This window comes from Dermochelys coriacea, chromosome 14 (assembly GCF_009764565.3).
Source record: "Dermochelys coriacea isolate rDerCor1 chromosome 14, rDerCor1.pri.v4, whole genome shotgun sequence".
In the NCBI taxonomy this organism is placed as follows: domain Eukaryota; kingdom Metazoa; phylum Chordata; order Testudines; family Dermochelyidae; genus Dermochelys; species Dermochelys coriacea.
The window spans coordinates 34,011,661-34,032,632 of record NC_050081.1 but is presented as its reverse complement, the minus strand read 5'-3'; the positions used below and the strand labels follow the sequence as shown (position 1 = coordinate 34,032,632).

The window sequence follows — 20,972 nt, the reverse complement described above, 5'->3', positions numbered from 1 at the left end:
CACCTTAACTGCCCCCCCTAGAATTCCACCCGCTAGCTGTCGGCTGACTACCCTGCCCCCTATCCACACACCCGACCCCTGACAGACCCCCTGGTCTCCCACACCTATCAACCACTCCCTGTCCCCTGACTGCCCTCCCAGAAACTCCGCCCCATCCAACCCCCCCCATCTCTTGACTGCCCCGACCCCTCTCCACACCCCTTCCTCCTGACAAGCCCCTTCCAGAACCCTTGATCCCTCCAACTCCTCCTGCTCCTGTCCCCTGACTGTCTCTTGGGACCCCATGCCCCTTCTCCAACTCCCTGGCCCCCTTACCATGCTGCTCAGAGCCGTGTGTCTGGTGTGTGGAGCGCTGCCAGCGCGGCTTACTGAGGCTGCAGGGGAGGGGGGCAGCAGGGGAGGGGCTCTGGCTGCGGGAGGCCCCGATGCGAGCGACTCAATCTGGCCCGGCCGCCCCGTCAGCCATGCCGCGCCGCGCTCTGCATTGGGAGGCAAATCCCGGACCTTTTCAGAGTTTCACTAATTCCTCCCCGATGGCTATTGAAAACCCAAAAAGCTGGACATGTCCGGAAAATCCCGATGCATGGTAACCCTACCAAAGGGACTCCAGGATCTGCAGCTGCTGCCGCCTGTATGGTGAATCCTCCAACTCATCACCAAACAGCTCTTCCACATTCCGCAACCTGGCCCCACTGTCTGACTGTGCAGGAGAACAGAAACCCTTGGTGACGGCAGGAGAGTCTCTTCAATGCTGCACCCTTTGCATGGCTTTCCGAGGTCACCGTGAAACACGATTATCCTGCCCCTAGGAGTCTCTCAAGGAGCTGCCGGCACAGTCACTTGGCACCCACTCCTAATGGTCTCAGACAGTGGCACTGCAGAGGGAACTTAGCAGAACGTCCCTTCTGTGACTTCCTGAATTCCTGCCAGGACTGATTCTCCTCTGCGCTCTGGAGATTCCCCTAGGAAAAGCAGCTGTGGTGGGGGAGGGGGCAATACAAGCACTACCCCTCAGCCCTTGAATAGCCGGCAAGCAGGACTCTGGGAGCCAAGGGATCGGTGTGTCTTGCTGGGAAAGCAGAGCTGGAGAGCAGAAAAGGGCATTGGAGGAATTGAAGAAAAGTCAGTGTCATGGCCGGGTCATGGGCAGCCAGACCTAGTGGTCAGAGGCAGAGTCCACACTCACAAGACAGGAGTCGAGAGTCAGCTGGGTCAGGATACTGGAAGGGCAGAAGCAAAAGACCAAACTGTGTTCAGAACCTCAAATCAGATGAGTCACCCCAAGTCAGGATGCCAGGAAATCAAGCCTGGGGAGTGGGAGTAGGAACAGCTAACACACAGTCCAGAGGTGGGGAGGAGTTCAGCTGTTCAGACAGCTTCTTGGTTCCTGCTGCTGCTTTAAGGAGGTCCCGGAGGCTGATTAACTGCTCTGGGACTCTGCCAATAGGCCTCTGGGATGGAGCCTCAAACTGGGTCTGCACTTAGTAAGTCCTAGCTAAGCAGTTTTTCGTAGGCTTCCAGGTGGCTTGCTGGAGTGTGGCTGCTCCCAGGAGCCCTGCAGACCTGGGTTAATGACCCATGGGTCATAACAGTGAGTGATCTCTCCCTGCTCAAACCTGCAGGAAACCATCTCCAGGATCCCAGATGCAAAACCACAGGAAAAATGGGGAAAAAAAAAACAGTCATGATAACAAATAGGCTATGTAAGAGGAGCCTCCTCTTTGTTGCAACAGCCCCAAGCATCCTGAAAAGTGGACAGTTCTTACCTCCAGGAGATGCCTGGGATCCTCCATCTCAGCCTCAATGGGACCCCTGTTGCTTGGTCTGACAGGATGAGATCATTTGTCCTCACTGCTCCCTTCACTGGGCTGGCTGCAGCACACATCTGTGTAAGAGGCTGGGCCAGAGACTGGAAGAGAGATGTTACAATCAGGGTCCAGGACCCCAGAAGGAGAACTGGGGAGAGTCTGAAACCAAAAGACGAAGCAGTCAAATCAGCGGATTTGACAGAGAAGTTTTGTACCATACAGGGACATCAAAGAAGGTCTGTTAGGAAAGCTGAGATGTTAGTCTGGCAACTGCTAAGGCAAAGATAGTGACTCGTTAAGATTCAGTTTTCGTCACTACAAAGTATGTTGTGTTTTCTTTGTCTGGTTGAAATTTGTCTCTTTCTCTTCCTTAGTATCACTTAAATCTCTTCTTTGTTACTGTGCTTCCCAAACCACCTCAGTGTTGTGTGTTCGAGTCTCCAGCCTACCTAACTGGCTGAGCTGTGCCCTGTCTTTTTGAAGGTTGTGAATAATTTCTGAGCAGTGCTGGGCACAGAGTCCAAGGGCAGTTCACCAGACATCTCCTGTGAAGCCCGAAGAGAACAAAGGAGCAGGAGAGATTCAGCCCCACTGACCCAAGGGAACTTCCCAGAGAAGAGGCTACACAGTGCTCCACACACAGCCAGCAGGATCCCTCCCACAAGCTGGGCCATGTCCTTCCCCTCCCAGCCCCACAGCTTCCTCCCTACCCCAGCCTCAGGAACCCCTCCCATCGCCCTGCTCTCCCCACCCACTCTCCAATACCAGGCTGTTTCCAGAATGGAAGCAGGTGTGTACCAGAGTTCACTCACCGCTACATCCTGGCCAGGCCTCGTGTCACAGCTTTCTAGCTGGGCTAGCAACCTCGTTGAGACTCACTCTTGCAGTTTGTTGGCTGGGAACTCAGCCCTCCAACCAGGTGACTGTCCTTTAGTCCACTCCTTCCTGGGTGTGCTCCTTCCAAACCAAGTCCCAAAATGTCTTGAACAGAAACAAGGCCTTCCACCCTCATGGGGAGCTCTTCCTTAGCCTGATTTTGGCTCTGTCTGCCCTTCTTAGGTTTCTATGGTCTTCTGTGTCCCCTTCCTTAGGGACGGTGAGAGAACTCAGTCCTACCCTGGACTCCAGGTTATGGCCCAAGGCTGTCTACTGAACAGCTCGCTCTGCTTCTGTAGTTTTGCTGCTGTTTTCCCTTGTTTCCTCTCAGGTGGGGCTCACTTGGTCTCAATTTGGCCTAGCCCCAAGCTTTGCAGCCACAGGCCAAACCACCTTGTTAGATACCCTCCTCCTTAAAATCCAGTCCAGCCCCGCTGACAGCTTTGTTGAGGGGATGGTGAAACCCCATTGCTGATCAGAAGGAGGTCAGAGTCCGTTCTCTAGGAGCTGAAGGTTCGTTTGTCCTGCTGCGGGAAGTGGAGCTGAAGAGCAGAAATGTTATATGAATGAGACTGCATGATGGAGTTGGAGACTGAGGGACAGGAGCCTCCTCCCGAAAATGCTCCCAGGAGAACAGGTTTGAGGAGATCTCTGGGGAGCCTTTTGCTAGGAAAAAAACAAGGGTGGCACATTGATGGAGATGTCTCTGTCCCAGGTATGGGGGAAGCTCCCAGCCCGGCTATGCTGCAGGGATCCCATTTCTCCCCCAAGAGACCCATATGCCCAAAGAAGTAAATGGCTCTTACCTCCATGAGGGAGTGGGGTCTTCCCTCTCAGTTCTCTTTGAGAACTAGCACTGCTTGGTTTCCTAGGACAAGGTGACCTGTCCCCACTGTTCCTTGAGGTGGCTCAGCTTCTGATTGCACCCATCTGGGAGGCTGTCACACACCCCAGGGCCTAGAATACAGGAGGGGAGGAGGCTCCTATTCATGTCACACTCTCAGAGCCCATAGAAAGACCTAAGGAAGAATAAAGGGCAGGAGATGAAGCATCTTGAGCCTCTATCCCATCCTCACCTCCTCAAATGTGGAGCTTCCTGAGCTTCAGTTGGGCAGACAGTGTGTAGCCCTGACACAAAGGTCCTTCTGCGCTATATGGGGCAGGAAGATCTCTGCCTGGGAGCACGGGGAATTGGATGGGGGTCAGATCAAGGAAAGAGGGGAGGGGTATGGGTGTGAGGGAAAGAGCTCCTGCCCCACATGAAGGAATTTGGGGGGCCGAGGGAAGGACCCAGCTCCACAAAGAGGGGAGAGAGTTTCTGTGAGTGCCAGTGGCCTCCATTTCCACTTCCACTAGCCCCCCATTTACAGTGAGACAGAGCAGTACCTGCAGCAGGGAGCAGGAGTTGCTGAACATGGGAGGGGAACCTTTAAGAGCATCAGATGAGGTACAGCCCTTGCAGCGCCTCGGGCATCTGGCGCAAGTGCCGGATGATGTGGAGCTGGCACATCACCTTGGCTGTGACATCCTCGTGCTGCAGGGGAACGAGAACATGTCAGAGACTGAGACACTCCCCAGGAATCAGGGAGGATTAAGGGCACCTGGAACCAGCACCATCATTTCCACCCAGCAGCTGCTCATGTCTGAGTGGTGGATTCACCCTCCTGATCCCCCGATGGAGGCTTGCTGTCCTCTCTAGTGACCTCCAGTGCCAACCCTCCTCCTTGTAGGGTGAGCTCCTGCCACCTCCCCATCAGTGCCCCTGACAGCTGTTCCACCTCCAATCCACCTGGGGACACCGCTCAAGTTCATAGAACCCTCTTCTCCACCCCTACCTCCATCCCCACCCAGGTCGGGCAGGGAGGGGGCTTTAGAAGGGTGGCGGGGGGCGGGCAGGAGGGATTCTGGCAGCTGTGAAGTGGGATGGGGAGAGACTTTCCCCAAGTCACCCCAGTGACAAAAGCTGAAGACACAGGATGGCAGCCCTGGTGAACGGGGCAGGTCAGCAGCCCCTGCTGACTGAATCCTCCCATTGTCTCTAGAGCGGGACCAGCCCTACCAGCAGCAAGACCAGCTTCCCACGCCCATGTGCCTCAGCCCTTCCTGGTCAGTTGCCATCACCCGTCAGTCCTTGGCCTCCCAGGCTGCCAGGGATGGGAGCAACTCTAGATGGTGGTTCGGGTGACATGGACCCTAGGCCATGGGGAAATGGGTGCAGCTCTGTGGGGCAGGAAAGGTTCTCAGAGGGCACTTAGGGGACTCTCCTGCCCTTCCCAGGAGCGATAGCAGAGCACCACATGCTAAGAACAGAAATCCATGAAGTCCAGAAGTCCCCACTAGGCTCCTTGCCACCAGGCCAGCGAATGGCAATAGGATGAGAATGAGGCCTTGGGCCCCACCCCAAGCTCCTGAGTCTATTGCAGCTGCTTACCGTGTCCCCCATCAGTTTCTGGGCTTCCCCCAGGAGGGAGTAGACTAGCACCAGCCCAGCCTGGCTGACACGCAGCAGGGGGTCGTGGATGGCCAGCACTGCTGTCTGGAGGAAGGATCTTTTCTGCCCGTGGGAGAAGAATTTTCCAAAGACCTAAAACCAAGAGGACACGAGGCTCTAGCAGATTGCCCAGAGCCAGCCTCCAAGTCCTGGCCATACAATGGCATCACCGTCCAGTGCCCCAAAGGGAGGGTAAGAGAGCTGCTGCAGCCAAGCCAATTCATTCCCCAGGAGGCTTTCAGGGTCCCAGGGCTCAGGGAAGCCGCTTTATTAAAAGGTTGAAGATGCTTAGGGACCAAAGCCTCCAGTGGCTCTTTCCGGAGAGCCATTTATCGAAGGGGCCAGGAAGGGCTGGAAATGGATCTCTAATGTGTGTGAGCAGGCCCACTCTACTGTGCAGTGTACAGAGATGACAGGGGACCCTGTGTTGCTTCCAGCAGAGAGATTTCCCACACCTCGGTGGCTAGAGGAGTCTGCATGTGGGGGAGTGGAGGGGGTTGGAGTTGACAGACCAAAGGTCTCTTCCCGCCAACTTAGTGCTTTCTCTAGTCACTGGGTATGGCCTCTGCAGCTCCTTGGTTTCTTCAAAGGGGAATCCAACCTGCATCCGGACAAGGACAAGGAGACTCATGTCCCAGCCCCAATCACAGACACTTTTCTTCTGCGGCAGCAATTCAGCTTGTGGGAGGTGGGACAAGCTCACACAGTCTCTCTCACGGGGCGTCTGTAGAGCAGCATTCTGTAGATGCACTGTAGATGGATCCAGGAGCCATTCCAAGGCCTCCTCTGTCATGTTGTGGAAATCACCCAATTCACTTTTGACTCCAGTCTGGGGGCACTGTGTTATGGTGTGTTCAAAGGTTTGGATATTCTCACCACAGTTGTGAGACGTGGGGGTCTTTGATTTTCCATAGTGACAATGTGCTTCTTTGGAACAGTGGCTGAGGTCCAGATACTCTGCCATTTCCTGGCCAGGTCTGGAGACATGAGGGGGGCGCATGTGGTCCATATTGGCTCTGGAGCTCACTGTGTCCCCTATCCAGTTCCCAGGTTGGGGCATTCTGCTTCCTGACTGGCAATGGAATTGAGCAAACCCTACCTCCTTTCTCTGCTTCTACAGGGTGCAGGGAATTAAACAAGGGTCTGATCAAGCAATAGTGACTGACTGACCCAGTGCTCTCCTCTCAGACACTTGGGGATCAAGTGGGGGGATAAGGAACAGAGAGACACCCAGAGCCATAATCCTATATTAACTCACCCACCTAGGGATTCTCCTTATGTCACACAGCAATGGATCCGTGCAAGACACTCAAATCATGGCAACTAGCGAGGTTCCAATGTGAGACCTTTAGCACCAGCCTGTCCCACTGGTTGCTGGATGAAAAACTCTGAGCTGGAAATAAGGAGTGGACTCTTTTCCCGTCTCCAGGAGGCATCCACTGCAGGGAACCCAGCCAGACCCACTCCCTGAGCTGTGTCATGCCCTGGCGCAGTGTCCTTACCTCCCCCACCCTGGCTGTGTTCTTGTAAGCCAGGAGCCTGCTGTCCTGGTGCCAGTCGTAGCACCACAGATCTTCTGCCTCATATATGCTCAGCCCTGGAAGAGAGAGAGAGAGAGAGAGAGAGAGACACTTTTATCATTCTGTGTCCTTCCAATCCCATTGGTGGCTGCACAGTGGAGTGAGACGAACAGAAGCAGAGAGAGACTTGTCCTCCAGTTGAGGCCAGTCTGAGAGGAATTGTCTGGGGTCCCATTATCCACCTGTGGTCACTCTCAGTCCCCTATTGGGTTCCTTGTCCCAGTGGGGTTCCTTACCCCTCTGTTGGAGCAGCAGCTGGTAGAGCCGGTAAGTCCCCTCCCTGGCCTGCCGGCTGATGTCCTTGTCTGGGTCAATGACAAACAGGGCCAGCTGTGCCACATGGTGACCCAGCCTCGGGAACTCGGCTGAGATCTAATGGAAGGGAGAGGAATGGGGACTCCATCAGCATTTTCCTGTTAGCTCCTTGTCCTCTCTGGGCCAGAAGGCTCCTTCCCCTTAGCCCCTCTGCAGGGGATGCTGGGGGAGAGGAGCTTGAGCTAGACCCTTCATTTGCTCTGCTGCCAAGGGAGCCAGGAGCTGCTTCAGGATCCCAAGCAGGGGTTGAAGCATGGTCCCCTTAAAGGCCCAGGGACAACACTTAACCAGGACAAGAAGAACTTGACTCAAGCCTAGCTCAATCCCTGCTTTGACTCTGCCTCCCCATGAAGAACACTCCTAAGCCACAGCCCCTGCAGCAGCCGATCCTACAGCTCCTTGGAGCCAGCCCGCCTCCGCCTGGAGCCAGGAAGCTGGGGTCAGAGGTCACTTACGTCAAACTCAGGGAGGGTGACTGTGTATCTCAGCAGGGCTGTGCTGCTCCTGATGGCTCTGGCTCTCTCCTGGGACACCCTGGACACGGTCCACAAGTTGATGTGCTGTGGGGAAAGGAGGCAGGTCAGACTCAATGGCCAGGTGCACGTGCTTTGCAAATGAGTCCCATGCCCCAGCCCCAGGGGCCTGAGACATTCTGCGCAGCGGGGAAGATCTGAGTCGTTGATGGCAGAGCTTTAGAAGGGGATTCTTTCCTCCAGGACGCAGCTTGTATCCTGCAGGTCACAACTAGTAAGCGTCTCTCTAGATTGGGACAATGTTCGGGGTCAGGGCTGGTCCCATCCTCCCAGAACTCCTGAGTCCTGAACAGTTCACCAGAAAGGAGACTGAACCCGTGCCCTTCCCTGCTGCTAAAATCCTTGGGGGGGGATGTAGGGAGTGACAGAGAGTACAATCCCACCAGGAATTTCAGAGCATCTCAGAGGGAAGGGCTGATTCCCTGGGGTCCTCCTGTTTCTCTAGGAAGGAGTGTGTGCCTCTTCTCTGAGAACCATCTCCCAAATCTCATGGTGTGTGTGTGTGTGTGTGTTGGAGGGGTGGGGGAAGGGTGGGTTTTCAGACTCTCACTCCCCAAGACAGCCAGGGGCCCTATGGTTTGTGCTCAAAAGAACCAGGCAGAGCTCTGGCTTGAAGGCCCAGCTCCTTCCTCTGTCCCTCAAGAAGGAAGGACCTGACACTGCATTGCACTGACCTCCCCAACCAAGGACGGCCCACTGGGGACCCAGCTAGGAGGTCAGAGTAGAAAATGGATCTTCTAGTCTCTCCTTACCAGTCCCGCAAAGAGTTAAGGTAAATGGCCCCACCCCTCCTTCTGGGGCTCACCTCCAAGATGTAGTGGAGCCTGTCTGTGTCTGGGGACTCTGCCAGCAGGTTCCTCAGCATGGCATCCAGGGCCTCTAGCATGACTTTGTACAGAGCCTGCAAATAGATTCATAGATACTAAGGTCAGAAGGGACCATTCTGATCATCTAGTCCGACCTCCTGCACAGCGCAGGCCACAGAATCTCACCCACCCACTCCTATGAAAAACCTCACCCATGTCTGAGCTATTGAAGTCCTTAAATCATGGTTTAAAGACTTCAAGGAGCAGAGAAGCCTCCCTCAAGTCAACCTTGCCCCATGCTACAGAGGAAGGCCAAAAAACTCCAGGGCCTCTCCAATCTGCCCTGGAGGAAAATTCCTTCCCAACCCCAAATATGGCGATCAGCTAAACCCTGAGCATATGGGAAAGATTCACCAGCCAGATACTACAGAAAATTCTTTCCTGGGTAACTCAGATCCCATCCATCTAATATCCCATCTCAGGGGATTTGGCCTATTTACCCTGAATATTTAAAGATCAATTACTTACCAAAATCCCATTATCCCATCATACCATCTCCTCCATAAACTTATCAAGTAGAATCTTAAAACCAGATAGATCTTTTGCCCCCACTGCTTCCCTTGGAAGGCTATTCCAAAACTTCACTCCTCTGATGGTTAAAAACCTTCATCTGATTTCAAGTCTAAACTTCCTGGTGACCAGTTTATACCCATTTGTTCTTGTGTCCACATTGGTGTTGAGCTTAAATAATTCCTCTCCCTCTCCTGTATTTATCCCTCTGATATATTTCATGGGTCAGCGTTAGGCAAACTGGACCTACACCTGCCACAGGATGGGAAGAGGGGTCTCTGGGAAACACTGGGGAGACTCCCAAATACACATCCTGGCCTCTCTCATTCACATCCCACTGCAGGCAATTAGCAAGAATTGATGACACCTGGATCTTTGATCCATGAGCTTAGCAGGTCTCTGCAGAGGGCTTTTTAGGCAGAAGAGTATGAAACAGCCAAGTTGCTATTGATGGAAGCTGGGCTGCTGGGCAAAACATGGCATAAGAAAGAAAGAAAGAAAGAAAGAAAGAAAGAAAGAAAGAAAGAAAGAAAGGAATTTCCCCCAGGGAGGGGTAATCTCTTCCCTGCTGGAGGGAACGATCCAACCCTGCAGCTTGTTCCATCTCTGCCTACCCCACCCCTAAATCTGGAGCTCCAGCGAATCAAGGGAGTAGGGACCAAGGACCACTCTGGAAGAGTTGGAGGATGGAGGAGGAGGATGTACCTGGATGTGGGTGGTGTCCTTCTCCGTGCCCAGGGTGAAGACTGAGTGAAGGGCAGCTTGCAAGAGATGGGTCTCTAGGTCTGGCTCAAGGGCAGGTTTCATGGTGCTGGCAAGAGAGAGGAGCTGGTATTAGACTGTGCAGTAGGAGGTGGGATTGTTGCCAACATGGACATGAAACCACAGGGATATAGGCGCAGGTGGCGAGAATGGAAACTGAGGCACTGAGCTAGGGAATGACAAGGCCAAGGCATCACAGACTGACAGTGGTAGGACAGGAATAGCTCCTGTTCCCTGGAGCCTGCTGCCCCTCCTGTATCTGAGCCCAGGAGTGAGCCCCTCCTCAAGGCCCCCGTAATCTTATTGGAGTGAAAAGAACAGTCCAGCCAGGAGAGAGTGAATCTTCCCACCCCACCATCTCTGCCAGAGGTGCCACTCTTGGGAGGTGATGAGGGAGTGGGAGGGACAGTGACTCCCAGCCTTGGGCCTGAGCAGCACTGGGGTTAGGGAAGCCGGCAGGGGGGTGGGGCTATCTCGGTACCTGAGGTTGCCCACTGCAGCCAGGGAGCTGGCGAGGATGGCGCTGGGTGGAGAGTCATCGGGAAGCTCCTCGATGAGCTCCTGTGAAACACGAAGGAAACAAAGGAGCCTGTGAGATTCAGGCCCTACTGACACCTCCCAGTGAGGAGATTACACAGCCAGCGCTCCACTTGGCCAGCAGGATCCCCCACTACTTCCCGCCCCTCCGATTCCTTCCTGCCCATCCACCTTCTCCCCTTCCAGGATTCCTGCCCAGCTCAGTCCCAATCCCCTTCTTTCCTCCTGCCTGTCAAAACTGCCCCCATTCAGCACCATCCCGACTACCGAGCTGGGCTCATAGGATTCCTTGTCCCCCAGTCTCAGCTGCTCTCCAGCCCCACAATTCCCCCACTGCCCACTGCTGACCAATCTCAGAATTTCTCCCTTCTCTTCTTCCCAGTCTTCTCCCCAGCAATCCCTGCCCTCTGCTGCCCCCTCCAACACCATCCAGCCCCCACCCATTAGCCCGGCGATACCCCTGCCAATCCTATGTCTCTCTCCTCCCTCCAGTTGCCGTATGGTATGACGTGTCTCACTCACCACAATCCTCTTCACCACAGCCGCCTTGCAGTAGCGCGGCTCCAGAGTGTCCTCCCCTCTCTCCCGTGCAGCCAGACATGTGGGGTAGATGGCCTGCAGGAACAGGAGCTGCTGCCCCTCATCCTGTACCCACCAGGAGTGGGGTATAGCGAGAGAGAACCTGTTAGTTAGGGACCTTCCTGCACCACCCACACCAGCTCCAGGGCTCAGGCCTTAATGGGGGATTGTGGGGACCTGCCTATTGTCCAAATCCCCCACGACTCCTACACAAGCAGGATCAGGAACTGGGACAGTGCCTGTGGGGGAAGACCTTGGCTGTTGTGGGACAAACACCCCCATCTTGGGCGTCCCACATCATGGATGTAAAAGAGCCCCATTAGGGGTGGTGGATCATGAGGGACAAGATCCTCGGCAGGGGCTGGGGATGCTGGGAAGGGACAGGACAATCTTGGTTCCAGCCCAGGTACCTTTTCTCTGTACTGGAGCTGCTCTCTGATGACCTTGAGAGCAGCTTCATCTGTGGCCATGTCCACCCCTTCCTCCAGCTCCGAATCCCAGGTGGTCCCTGCACCAGGGAGAGAAGGTAACAGGGTGATGCCTGCTGCCACTTGGGGGAAGGACAGGGGCGTGGTGGGCAGAGCAGGATTAAAGACCCCCCTTCTCACCTCAGGCACCCAGGGCAGAATGGGCCCCAAACCTCCCTCTCAGGGATGTCTTCAGCCCTCAACAGCTTCAGAAGCCCATAGGAGAGCCTCCCCTCCACTGTCCAGCTGACTCCATGGGAGGTGCCTACTCCCCCAGCCCCGGAGCAGCAAGGACCAAAGTGACAGCAGCTCTTGATGCCCCCACCCCCAGTTCCCCTTGCTGAAGGAGCAGCTGTGTGACTGCTGCTGCTGTCAGTGGGGTTCGCGTGGCTCAGGCCAGACACCTGGACTGGGGACGACCACCCCCCCACCCCCGCCATATCGGTGGGAGAGTGTCTGGGCCCAGGGTGTTCACATCCCCGCCCTCACCCCTCCCTGAGCCCAGCCTGGCTCCTCACGTGGAACAAAGCAGTGGCGTCCATCGGCCTCGCTGCTGCCAGAGTCCCAGGGGCTGCTGCTGTCCCATGCTGAGCTGCCGGTGCTGGGACAGGGACCTTCCACCTCCTGGCCTGAGGAGGCTGGAATGTCCTCAGTGACCAGGCAGGGCAATGCCTCCTGATGGGAATGAGGGCTGGGCTCCTGGGGCTGCTGCTGCCCACACAACAAGCCCCAGAGCCACCCTGCCCGGCGCCCCTCCTGGGCTGGGTCCTGTCTGCGAAACCGCATCCTGGGCCAGCTCCATTTGGGCCTGGTCGGAGCCTCTCCCAGCTCGGCGCCTGCGCTGGAAGCTGGTTTCGTTTTCCAGAAGGCTGGGCACTTCCACCTTCTGGCCTGGACGGGAGCTGCTTCCCCGCCAGCGGGGACGCAGGGGTTGCTCTGCCCCTTGGGAAGATGGCAGCTGCTTCCCTCAGGCTCTGGGGCCACCTGCAGAGCCTTCTTTCTGAACATCCTCAGGAGCCTGGCCATCCTGGAACCGAGCGGGGAGCAGGTATGACTCTGGGCTCAAGACAGCCTTTCACTCATGGGCCTTTTCCGTCCCTCCTCATCCCTGCTCCAACCACAGCAGCCCCTTCTCCCCCCACAGGAGCGCAGGGAGTGCCATCGACACACACTGGCAGGAGTTCATTGCATGATCTACTGCCAACATTCCCCCTCGTCATCCTTGCTGCTGCAATATCCAGGAAGTCTCATCCTTTTCAAGCAATGGGGTCAGTCCCAAAGACCATCGGTTACTCTGGACAAGCAGTCCCTCCTGTCGTCCCAGGCCACACTCCGGCCCAGGCAAGAGAAGGAACAGAACCCAGGAGTCCGGACTTCTCCTGGGAAACCATTCCCCACGTCAAAGTCACAAAGACCCGAGGCACAGGAAGAGCAGGACCCTCCTCGTTCCCCATTGATTTCCAGGCTCAGCAGCTCACAGGGTCTGGCCCAGCTCGGAGACTCTCAGCCTGGGGAACAGTGTCACACAAGGGAAGAGCCGGGAGCCCCATTGCTGGAACCTTTCCAAACACATTGGCGACAGCTCTGGAGAAGCCCCTGCCCAGTCTGAGAGTGAGGGGTTTTGGGGACTGTTTGCAAATGAAACCCCCTTTGGAGATATTCTCTCCCCCTGTTTCTGCTTCTCCCCAGACAGACAGGGGAAGCCACTGAGGAACCCGAATGCCACTCACTTGCTCTTGGTGATGGTATGATGGATGGCGGATGTTCAGGATCAGCAGACGTCCCTCACCCTCCTCCTCACTCCCCAAGCCCAAGGCAGGCTGGAGAGGATGGTGACCTCAGGAGTTACCCTGCCCGGTCAGCAGGCAGGGTGATGACACTAGGGCGATCGACTAGCTGTGAAAACAAGAGTCTGTCTGATTGCCAAGGGAAACTCAGCCAGCAGCAGGGGTGCAGAACACTGCCCTAGTGCGGTGGTGACAGCGCCTCCAGGATCCTGATATCCCAGCACCTGGAAACATCCCTTTCTCCTTTGCAGATGGCTTTAACATCCCTTATCTCACCCAGGCCTCACTGCTGCCTGGAGTTAGAGAACTGACCCTATTCCCATTGGACCTACCCAAGATGTCACACAGGAAAGCGGTTACAGAGCCAGAAAGAGATGAGAACAGTCCTGACTCCTGTTCTAACTAACAGACAACAAACCCCCCGGAGGCAAGGATAGAGCCCAGGAAATCAGGTGTGAACATTTTCATGGAAACCATTTTCTGTCAGAAAATCCATTCAGACTAAACCACTTTGTTTCTTGAAATCATAACAAGTAGGATGAAAATTCTTTGCAAAAATATTTGTTTGCAAAACAAGAGCATTTCCTGTTCATCACAGTGCATTAAACCGTCTCATCGTACACAAAGGGGAGACACTATGATCTCGAAAATTAGATGAGATGCTTCAGTCTGAGCTAAGTAGTTGCTGCTCTTAACAATTTCAAAATAATAAAATACAAATCCAATAGAATATTAGGTCATCATCTGATATGGCTCAGTGTGATAGGACACCTCCTAGTCTGCACTGCTACTAATGACACTCTTCAGTGGATCTCCATCATCCACCCATAGCGAGGTAGGTGGGAGAGAATTTTTATTAGGCTGAGAAAGGAGCAGGGACTTGTCTTAGCTGATGCAGCCAGTCAGTAGCAGAGTTGCTCTCAAATGAGCTCCACACCAACAACTGTTCATAGTAATTATTCAGCAAGTATTTTAGAAGAATTGGAATGTTAGAGAGGATCATGAACTGCTCCGGGACAATTAATGGAGAGCAGCATCAACATTGGTCAAACATATAATTGGTTGTGACCTATTTGCTTGGTCATAAAAGAGAACAACAAAGACCAGAGTTTCCTCCCTGTCAATAGCCCCCTCCTCAGCCAATCAAGGTTGAGACTTTGAGGGATGGGAGGCTAAGGGTTCTCACCAAATAGCCTAAAGAATGGCTCTGGTCACCACCAAGGGGATCACTCTCGGAGCACTATTCCACTCTCACCTCTCTGAGAGGACCTCCCACAACCCCCCTGACCCCCACTCCACACAAAGAGCTCCTGGTGATGGGAGGAGAGCAGGGGAAAAGGACAAAGATGCAAGAGAAGAAGAGAAAGGTGGGGAGAGACAGAGGAAAAGGGAAAATAAAAAGGAGAAACCCCAATGTCCCCAGTAATTCTAAGGGACAAAGTCCTAGGTCAGAAATAAAATGCTGCCCCCACAATCTAGTGTTTTCCTTTCCTAAAAATCAGCCGGCACCTGATGGATCAGATTGAACAGGTTCCAAACCTCTCAGAGGCTCTTACCTTCTCTACAGGGACGTCTGTTTTCTAGCAAACCAGTATAAGACAAGGAGAAAACTCCAAAGAGGGTCCTCCTTGCGCTCACGTACGTGCAAGTGAATGCTCTCTCAGTCCTCCAGGAGAGACCTCGAGAAGGAGACGTGCTGAAGCAAAGCCACAGGGGTCTCTGAGGTTGCCCCTGTCCTGCACCCCTGTCCTGCCTGGCTGATGTCAAGATCTCTCTGTGAGATCATCGCCTCCCCACCACCTTTGTCCAATAGGCTGAGGTCCTGCCAAAGGCCCTTGTTATGTCATTGCCACACCCTCCCCTTGCCTGCATTACTGATGTCCTGCCCCTGTCCAGCCACACTGGATGTTTCAGCCGCTTCCCCTGGATCACCCCACTCGATGAGCTTTCATTGTGGGCTCAAGCAGACGACACAGTAAAACATCAGAGGCTTCTCCCCATGCTACGCTCAGTTTTTCATAAATTAGCAGACTTTATGGACAGAAGCAACAATTGGACCATGTCATCTAACCCCCCTCATATCACATGCTTTCTGTAGAGCATAGTAGCTAGTTTTTGACTAAAAACGTTCCAGAAAGGCGTCTAATTTTCATTAGAAGACACCAAGAGATGGGGAATTCCCACCACTTCCCTTTCTAGTTTCTTCCTTTGGTGATTCATCCTCATTGTCGAATATGTGTGTCCTATTTCTAATATGAATTGGTCTCTTTTGAGTTTCCAGCCACTGGGTCTTGTTATGCTTTTCTCTGCTAGATTAATGAGCCCTTTCATACCCGATAGTTTCTCTCCATGAAGTCACTTCAACATTTCAATGATGTCGCCTCCCGATCTTTTTTATCATCTAAACAGGCTGAGCTCTTTCAATCACTCACTAGCAGGCAGTTTTCTCCAGCCCTCAAAACGTTTCATTGCTTTTTGCTGCCCTGTCTCCAATATTTCCAAATCTTTTTCAAAGATGGACACCAAAAGTGGATGCAGTATTCCATGATCAGTCTTCCTCATGGTTTGACACCTCCCTATGCTCCTCACTGCTCTTTTCATATATCTAATGATGGCTTTAGCCTTGTTCACCACAGCATCACCCTGGATGCTCATGTTGAATGACTTGCCCAGTATAGCCCCTAAATCCTCTTCACACTCAGTGCTTTCCTGGATACACTTCCCCATTCTGTAGGTGTGGCCTGCATGCTTTGTTGCTAGCGAAAGGACCCTTCATTTGGTTCTTTTCAAGCTTGGTTTCTTTGAATGGGTCCAGCTTATCAAGGGATCCGATTGCTCTGTGTCACTGCCCTGTCCTCATCATGAATTACCACTCTGCTACTATTTTATTACCCACCAATGTTAGCAGCAGTGATTTTATATTGGGTTGCATTTCACTGATATTTATTTTCAAGAATTAGTCCTTGAGAACCTCTTCATATCCCTAGTGCCCAGAACCTGCTCCGCACAGCACAGCGAGAAAAGGCCGCCCAGCTCAGCTGTTCCGTAGGGGCTAAGCACCGAACAAACTTAGGAGCTTGTTTTCTCCATAGCTTCTGAACAACATGTGGGAGTCATCAGCTTACAAATACACTCTAGAGTGGTAGCGTTCCGGAACAAAAGCACAGAATCTGCCAGGAAGGGAATCCCCACAGAAGGACACCTTAATCTCCCAGGGAGGGAAAAGGCTCTCACTGCCATTTCTTAACCTCATGGGGTATTCTCCTGCTCCGCCAACCCCATCCCTATTTCAGCAACTCCAGGTGCCTGAGGGAGCAGGAACCAGAGGCCATCCTGCACCTGAGACACAGATGGAGGTTGATGAACTACCTGCCCGTGGTGACCATGGTTCAGGACAGCACTCAGGACATGCAAATGCAGCTCCAGACCTGGGAGCAGCTTCCCTTTGCTAGCAGGAGACCTTGCAGGTTGAGGGGGGTTGAGACAGGTACTAACATGAGCATGGAAGTTTGGGGAACAGGACAGAGGCCAGGGCTGGGAAAGGAGGGCAGGGACTTAGGAAGAAAGAGAGAAGATCAACCACTTTCTGAATGTGGGTCAGGATTATCCCCCCTTTAGAGAGTGGGAAATTGAGGTGCCACATGGGAGCGGGATTGCGATTTGGCCGAGCGTCTGAATAATCACTACAACCAAAATAGAAAAGCTATTAAGTTTCAGAAGAAGATTAATCATGGAATTCAGAGTTCAGGGCTGACCAGCAAAAGTGTCATATATGTCATAAACCAGTCTGCACTCTGCCACCTCCCTGGTCTCGGAGACAGAGGTACATCTCTTGGACATGGTTAGAGAATCTTTCTCTCAGACACACAACTGTGAATAGTTTGGAAAACAAACCCTACTTGTAATGTTGTTCACTGGCCCTGCTAGAAACGCCACCCTCCAACCATTGTGAACCAGGACCAGGGACACCATTCCACTCTCCTGTCTACATGTACCTGTGCACCTGCAGACATTGCAGGTGGCACATGCATTGGTGCAGGTACTGAAATGGAGCTGGATGAATCACCCTGCTGGCCCACATACCCAGCAATCTCTCCCTGAGCAATTCATCCCACTGTCGGCTCCACCTCTCTTCATCCAGGAACCTCTAGAGCAGTCTCTCTTGATGGATTGTGTCCTTCTCCTCCTTGGCTCTTTGGAAAGCAAGGTTCTTTTGGCTTCTCTTTGCCCCTGCTTAACCCCTCTGCCCACCAGTCCCCTCCTCTACTCAGCCCCACTCCCCTAAAATGACCTCAGCCCCAGGGAACCACCCCCCAGCCCTGGCTCCAAACACCTGCCCATTCTCTCCTTCTTCTCCCCATTGTCAAGCCCTGGCCACCACTTTCTTCCTTACCCGCTCTCATCCTTCCTCTGCCTGCCCAGTCTCTTTTCTGAACACTATTTCCATGATGGCCTTTGCCCAGCCCCACCCAGTACACAGCTAACCTGGGGAACTCACTGCCACAGGGTATCACTGAGACAAAATGACCAGCAGGCTGAGACGCTGACAGGGATCATGAAAGCCTTCACAGTTACATTCGATCAGAGAATGAATTAAACCACCATAGCACAGGTCTCCAACCAGCCACTCACTCACAGGGAATCTCCCTGACATGGGAGAATTGTCCCATAGCACAGAATTGTCCATTGATTGGGGGCAGGGTCCCTGCCCCTCCCTCTACAGTAGCTGGCGCTGGTCCCTCCAGGAGTCACTGCTCTGAGCAGGGCTGTTCCCAGAAGCCTGTGGAAAGAGGTACACTTAGTCCCATAAAGCTCTGCTGACTCTCAGGGCTGGATTCAGACACACCTGGGCCAGGCAAGGGACTACCTCATTGATCCAGTGCCCCACATGGAGTGGCAGTGGCAGGAGGCCCACAACGAGATGCTGGGACAGTGGCATAGGAGCCCTGCTCTGTCCCAGAAGAGAAGCAGGAGACTCTCCCGAAACCCCTTGGGATCAGCAAGGTGCCCACAGAGAGGCAGGGGGCAATCGTGGTACTCCAAGTCCTTACCTCCCCAGCCAGGGGGTGTGCTTGGGTGAGGGGGTCAGGACTCATCAATTTGTACAGGTGAACACAGACCCAAACCCTTGGATCTTAAGAACAATGAAAAATCAATCAGGTTCTTAAAAGAAGAATTTTAATGAAAGAAAAGGTAAAAGAATCACCTCTGTAAAATCAGTATGGTAACTACCTTACTGGGTAATCAGATTCAAAACATAGAGAATCCCTCTAGGCAAAATCTTAAGTTACAAAAAGACACAAAAACAGGAATATCCATTCCATCCAGCACAGCTTATTTTATCAGCCATTAAACAAAAGGAAATCAAACGCATTTCTAGCTAGATTCCTTACTGACTAACAGAAGTTCAGAGACTGCCTTCCTGATCTGTTCCCGGCAAAAGCATCACACAGACAGACGAACCCTTTGTTCCCCCACCCCCTTCCAGATTTGAAAGTATCTTGTCTCCTCATTGGTCATTTTGGTCAGGTGCCAGCAAGGTTATCTTAGCTTCTTAACCCTTTACAGGTGAAAGGGTTTTGCCTCTGGCCAGGAGGGATTTTATCACACTGTATACAGAAAGGTGGTTACCCTTCCCTTTATTTTTATGGTAGCCACCTAGCTCATTTAGGAGCATTGATCAACCACCGTCAGTGCCTTTCTCCATCTTTGTGATCCTGACTACATGTGTGCTGTGAATGTGGATTATTGTGTATGTGTTTCTACGTGTACATAATTGTGTATTTATGGGCAAATATTATTTTGTGCATGTGTATGTTTGGAAGTGAACATTAATAAGGATTTACCGCTGAGCCTGGGATAAACATCAAAAGCTGCTGTCTTCCTGCAGCTCCTCAGAGAGTGAGATTTTAGTCCATTCAAAGTGATGCTTATAATGCATCATTTCCTCCCATGCCAAGTCCAGCTCATTTCAGGAGTCCTTCAACGTTGTATTTGCTGTCTTGTTAAATTTTAAAACAAAATTTGCAATAATTATTTTGAGCCACATTTTCAAATGTCACTTTTATTCTGCATCCTGAAAGGACTCTCTCTCCTGCTGGTAATAGCTCACCTTACCTGATCACTCTCGTTACAGTGCTTATGGTAACACCCATTGTTTCCTGTTCTCTATGTATATAAATCTCCCCACTGTATTTTCCACTGAATGCGTCCGATGAAGTGAGCTGTAGCTCACGAAAGCTTGTGCTCAAATAAATTTGTTAGTCTCCAAGGTGCCACAAGTACTCCTGTTCTTAGTACTCCCCTGTGTTAATGGCAGCAGTGACCTCTAGTGGTTATGTGGGTGTAGTTCTCACTATACAGAGCACCCAGTGCTGTAATTAGAACCAGGGAATTTTCATCCGAGTTTGCCTGTTTGCAAATGCTCAGATAGTCACCTTCCAGGGTCAAACTTCCTTTGCTTGGTCTCTGACCAAAATTTATTATATCATACAGGGTCGGTGGGTGCAGAGAGTTTGAGTGAAATCCCTTCAGCTCTTTCTGAGTTAAGATAAAAAAGGGGGAAAATAAACTTTTTCCGTCACCATGACAAAATCAGACGGAAATTTTGGACCCAGGTTGGTCTAGGGCCAGATCCTGAGCTGGTGTAAATTGATGTGCTCCATGCTGACCGACACCAGCTGGGAATCTGGCTCCTTGCACCCACTGAGGACTAGGGCTTTTGACTGGCTTGAAAAAAAATTATATTGGCTTTATGTGAGTTCACGGACGTCTCTGTTTCTCCTTCCAGAGGGCACCAAGTGCGAACTCTGCCCCAAGGACTGATGGGAGCATCGGCAAAAGTGCTACTGGATTCTAAAAGGAGTCAGATCTTCAACGAGATCCGGAAAGACGGTAAGTCGAGGAATTCACAAATGCTCGTGATCCAGGACCAAGAGGAGACGGTAAAGTGAAATACACAAGGCCAGTTCCCCAGCTGGTGTGAATCAACATAGTGCCACTAATTTTTACTCCTTTACCACTCAACAACTCTCAGGGAACTGGTTTATCCTTCAGTACCACTGAAGCTCTCCAGTGAGAGGGTATCATGCAGTGTGCTGGCCCCGTTGGGTCAGAATCCATTTTAGTTGCATGTTTTGGGTCTCTGATAGATCTCCTGGAGAGATGGGGGTGGCAGGTTCTCTGAATATGCAGGGGGCGTAAGACCATGTGAGAGTCACCCAGATGCTTGCTTTACACTCCCCAGGATTTCATAAACACTATCACAGACAGTACAAACCATGTCTGGATTGGCCTGAACAACACGTCCCACACTGGGAACTGGACCTGGGTAGATGGCTCCCCTTTCAATCAAACGCTGTGAGGGTTGCCTGCAGATTCACTGTGGCTAAGATACATTTTTCCTCAGAATTTGTAGATTTGTTAGGAAGGAACAATTAGTTGCAGACATACAAAATGGGAAATGATTGCCTAGGAAGAGTACTGTGGAACGGGATCTGGGGGGGATCATAGTGGATCACAAGCTAAATATGAATCAACAGTGTAACACTGTTGCAAAAAAAGAGAACATCCTTCTGGGATGTGTTAGCTGGATTGTTGTAAGCAAGACACGAGCAGTAATTCTTCTGCTCTACTCCACAATGATTAGGCCTCAGCTGGAGTATTGTGTCCAGTTCTGAATGCCACATTTCAGACAAGATATGGACAAATTGGAGAAAGTCCAGAGAAGAGCATCATTAAAGGTCTAGAAAACATGATCTATGAGGGAGGATTGAAAATATTGGATTTGTTTAGTCTGGAGAAGAGAAGACTGAGAGGGGATGTGATAACTGTGTTCAAATATAGAAAAGATTGTTACAAT

General features: G+C 52.3%; 6 protein-coding genes and 1 pseudogene across 11 annotated transcripts in view; 2 read left to right on the top strand and 5 right to left on the bottom strand.

Moving 5' to 3' along the window:
- LOC119843336 (butyrophilin subfamily 1 member A1-like) overlaps positions 1 to 20,972 on the bottom strand; it is a 1,931,986-nt gene that overhangs the window by 1,083,833 nt on the left and 827,181 nt on the right. The window lies entirely within an intron of this gene.
- LOC119843287 (zinc finger protein 850-like) overlaps positions 1 to 20,972 on the top strand; it is a 1,467,609-nt gene that overhangs the window by 1,210,199 nt on the left and 236,438 nt on the right. The window lies entirely within an intron of this gene.
- LOC119843319 (zinc finger protein RFP-like) overlaps positions 1 to 20,972 on the top strand; it is a 555,398-nt gene that overhangs the window by 373,421 nt on the left and 161,005 nt on the right. The window lies entirely within an intron of this gene.
- The window catches only part of LOC119843364, a 68,738-nt pseudogene that overhangs the window by 15,321 nt on the left and 32,445 nt on the right, over positions 1 to 20,972 (bottom strand).
- Positions 1 to 20,972, bottom strand: part of LOC119843341 (E3 ubiquitin-protein ligase TRIM7-like) — a 430,179-nt gene that overhangs the window by 393,405 nt on the left and 15,802 nt on the right. The window lies entirely within an intron of this gene.
- LOC122456616 (maestro heat-like repeat family member 5) lies at positions 3,053 to 8,501 on the bottom strand. Of its 5 annotated transcripts, XM_043497112.1 has the most exons (8): positions 8,409 to 8,501; positions 7,526 to 7,630; positions 6,992 to 7,127; positions 6,678 to 6,772; positions 5,116 to 5,268; positions 4,071 to 4,218; positions 3,491 to 3,641; positions 3,053 to 3,226 (listed from the first exon to the last, which is right to left on the bottom strand). In XM_043497112.1, exons 1-6 carry the CDS (start codon positions 8,487 to 8,489, stop codon positions 4,123 to 4,125), a joined length of 666 nt encoding a protein of 221 aa, XP_043353047.1. In that variant the 5' UTR covers positions 8,490 to 8,501; the 3' UTR covers positions 3,053 to 3,226; positions 3,491 to 3,641; positions 4,071 to 4,122. The 5 variants fall into 5 exon arrangements, with proteins under 5 accessions (XP_043353047.1, XP_043353049.1, XP_043353051.1 ...); XM_043497114.1 differs by lacking the exon at positions 3,491 to 3,641; XM_043497116.1 differs by lacking the exon at positions 5,116 to 5,268.
- LOC122456603 lies at positions 9,342 to 12,552 on the bottom strand. Its single transcript, XM_043497008.1, has 5 exons — positions 11,843 to 12,552; positions 11,268 to 11,365; positions 10,801 to 10,923; positions 10,223 to 10,302; positions 9,342 to 9,790 (listed from the first exon to the last, which is right to left on the bottom strand). The coding sequence occupies exons 1-5, from the start codon at positions 12,348 to 12,350 to the stop codon at positions 9,601 to 9,603; spliced, it is 999 nt and encodes a 332-aa protein (XP_043352943.1). The 5' UTR covers positions 12,351 to 12,552; the 3' UTR covers positions 9,342 to 9,600.

What these genes read in the sequence shown, in the direction of transcription:
- LOC122456616 (XM_043497112.1), bottom strand. Translation starts at nt 8,489, where the DNA reads ATGCTAGAGGCCCTGGATGCCATGCTGAGGAACCTGCTGGCAGAGTCC. An exon ending in GCTGCTGCTCCAACAGAGGG is followed by an intron (nt 6,773 to 6,991) that starts GTAAGGAACCCC and finishes TCTCTCTTCCAG; the next exon opens with GGCTGAGCATATATGAGGCA. An exon ending in AGAAACTGATGGGGGACACG is followed by an intron (nt 4,219 to 5,115) that starts GTAAGCAGCTGC and finishes GTTCCCCTGCAG; the next exon opens with CACGAGGATGTCACAGCCAA.
- LOC122456603 (XM_043497008.1), bottom strand. Translation starts at nt 12,350, where the DNA reads ATGGCCAGGCTCCTGAGGATGTTCAGAAAGAAGGCTCTGCAGGTGGCC. An exon ending in ACGCCACTGCTTTGTTCCAC is followed by an intron (nt 11,366 to 11,842) that starts GTGAGGAGCCAG and finishes TCCCTGGTGCAG; the next exon opens with GGACCACCTGGGATTCGGAG. An exon ending in AGCTCCAGTACAGAGAAAAG is followed by an intron (nt 10,924 to 11,267) that starts GTACCTGGGCTG and finishes TGGTGGGTACAG; the next exon opens with GATGAGGGGCAGCAGCTCCT.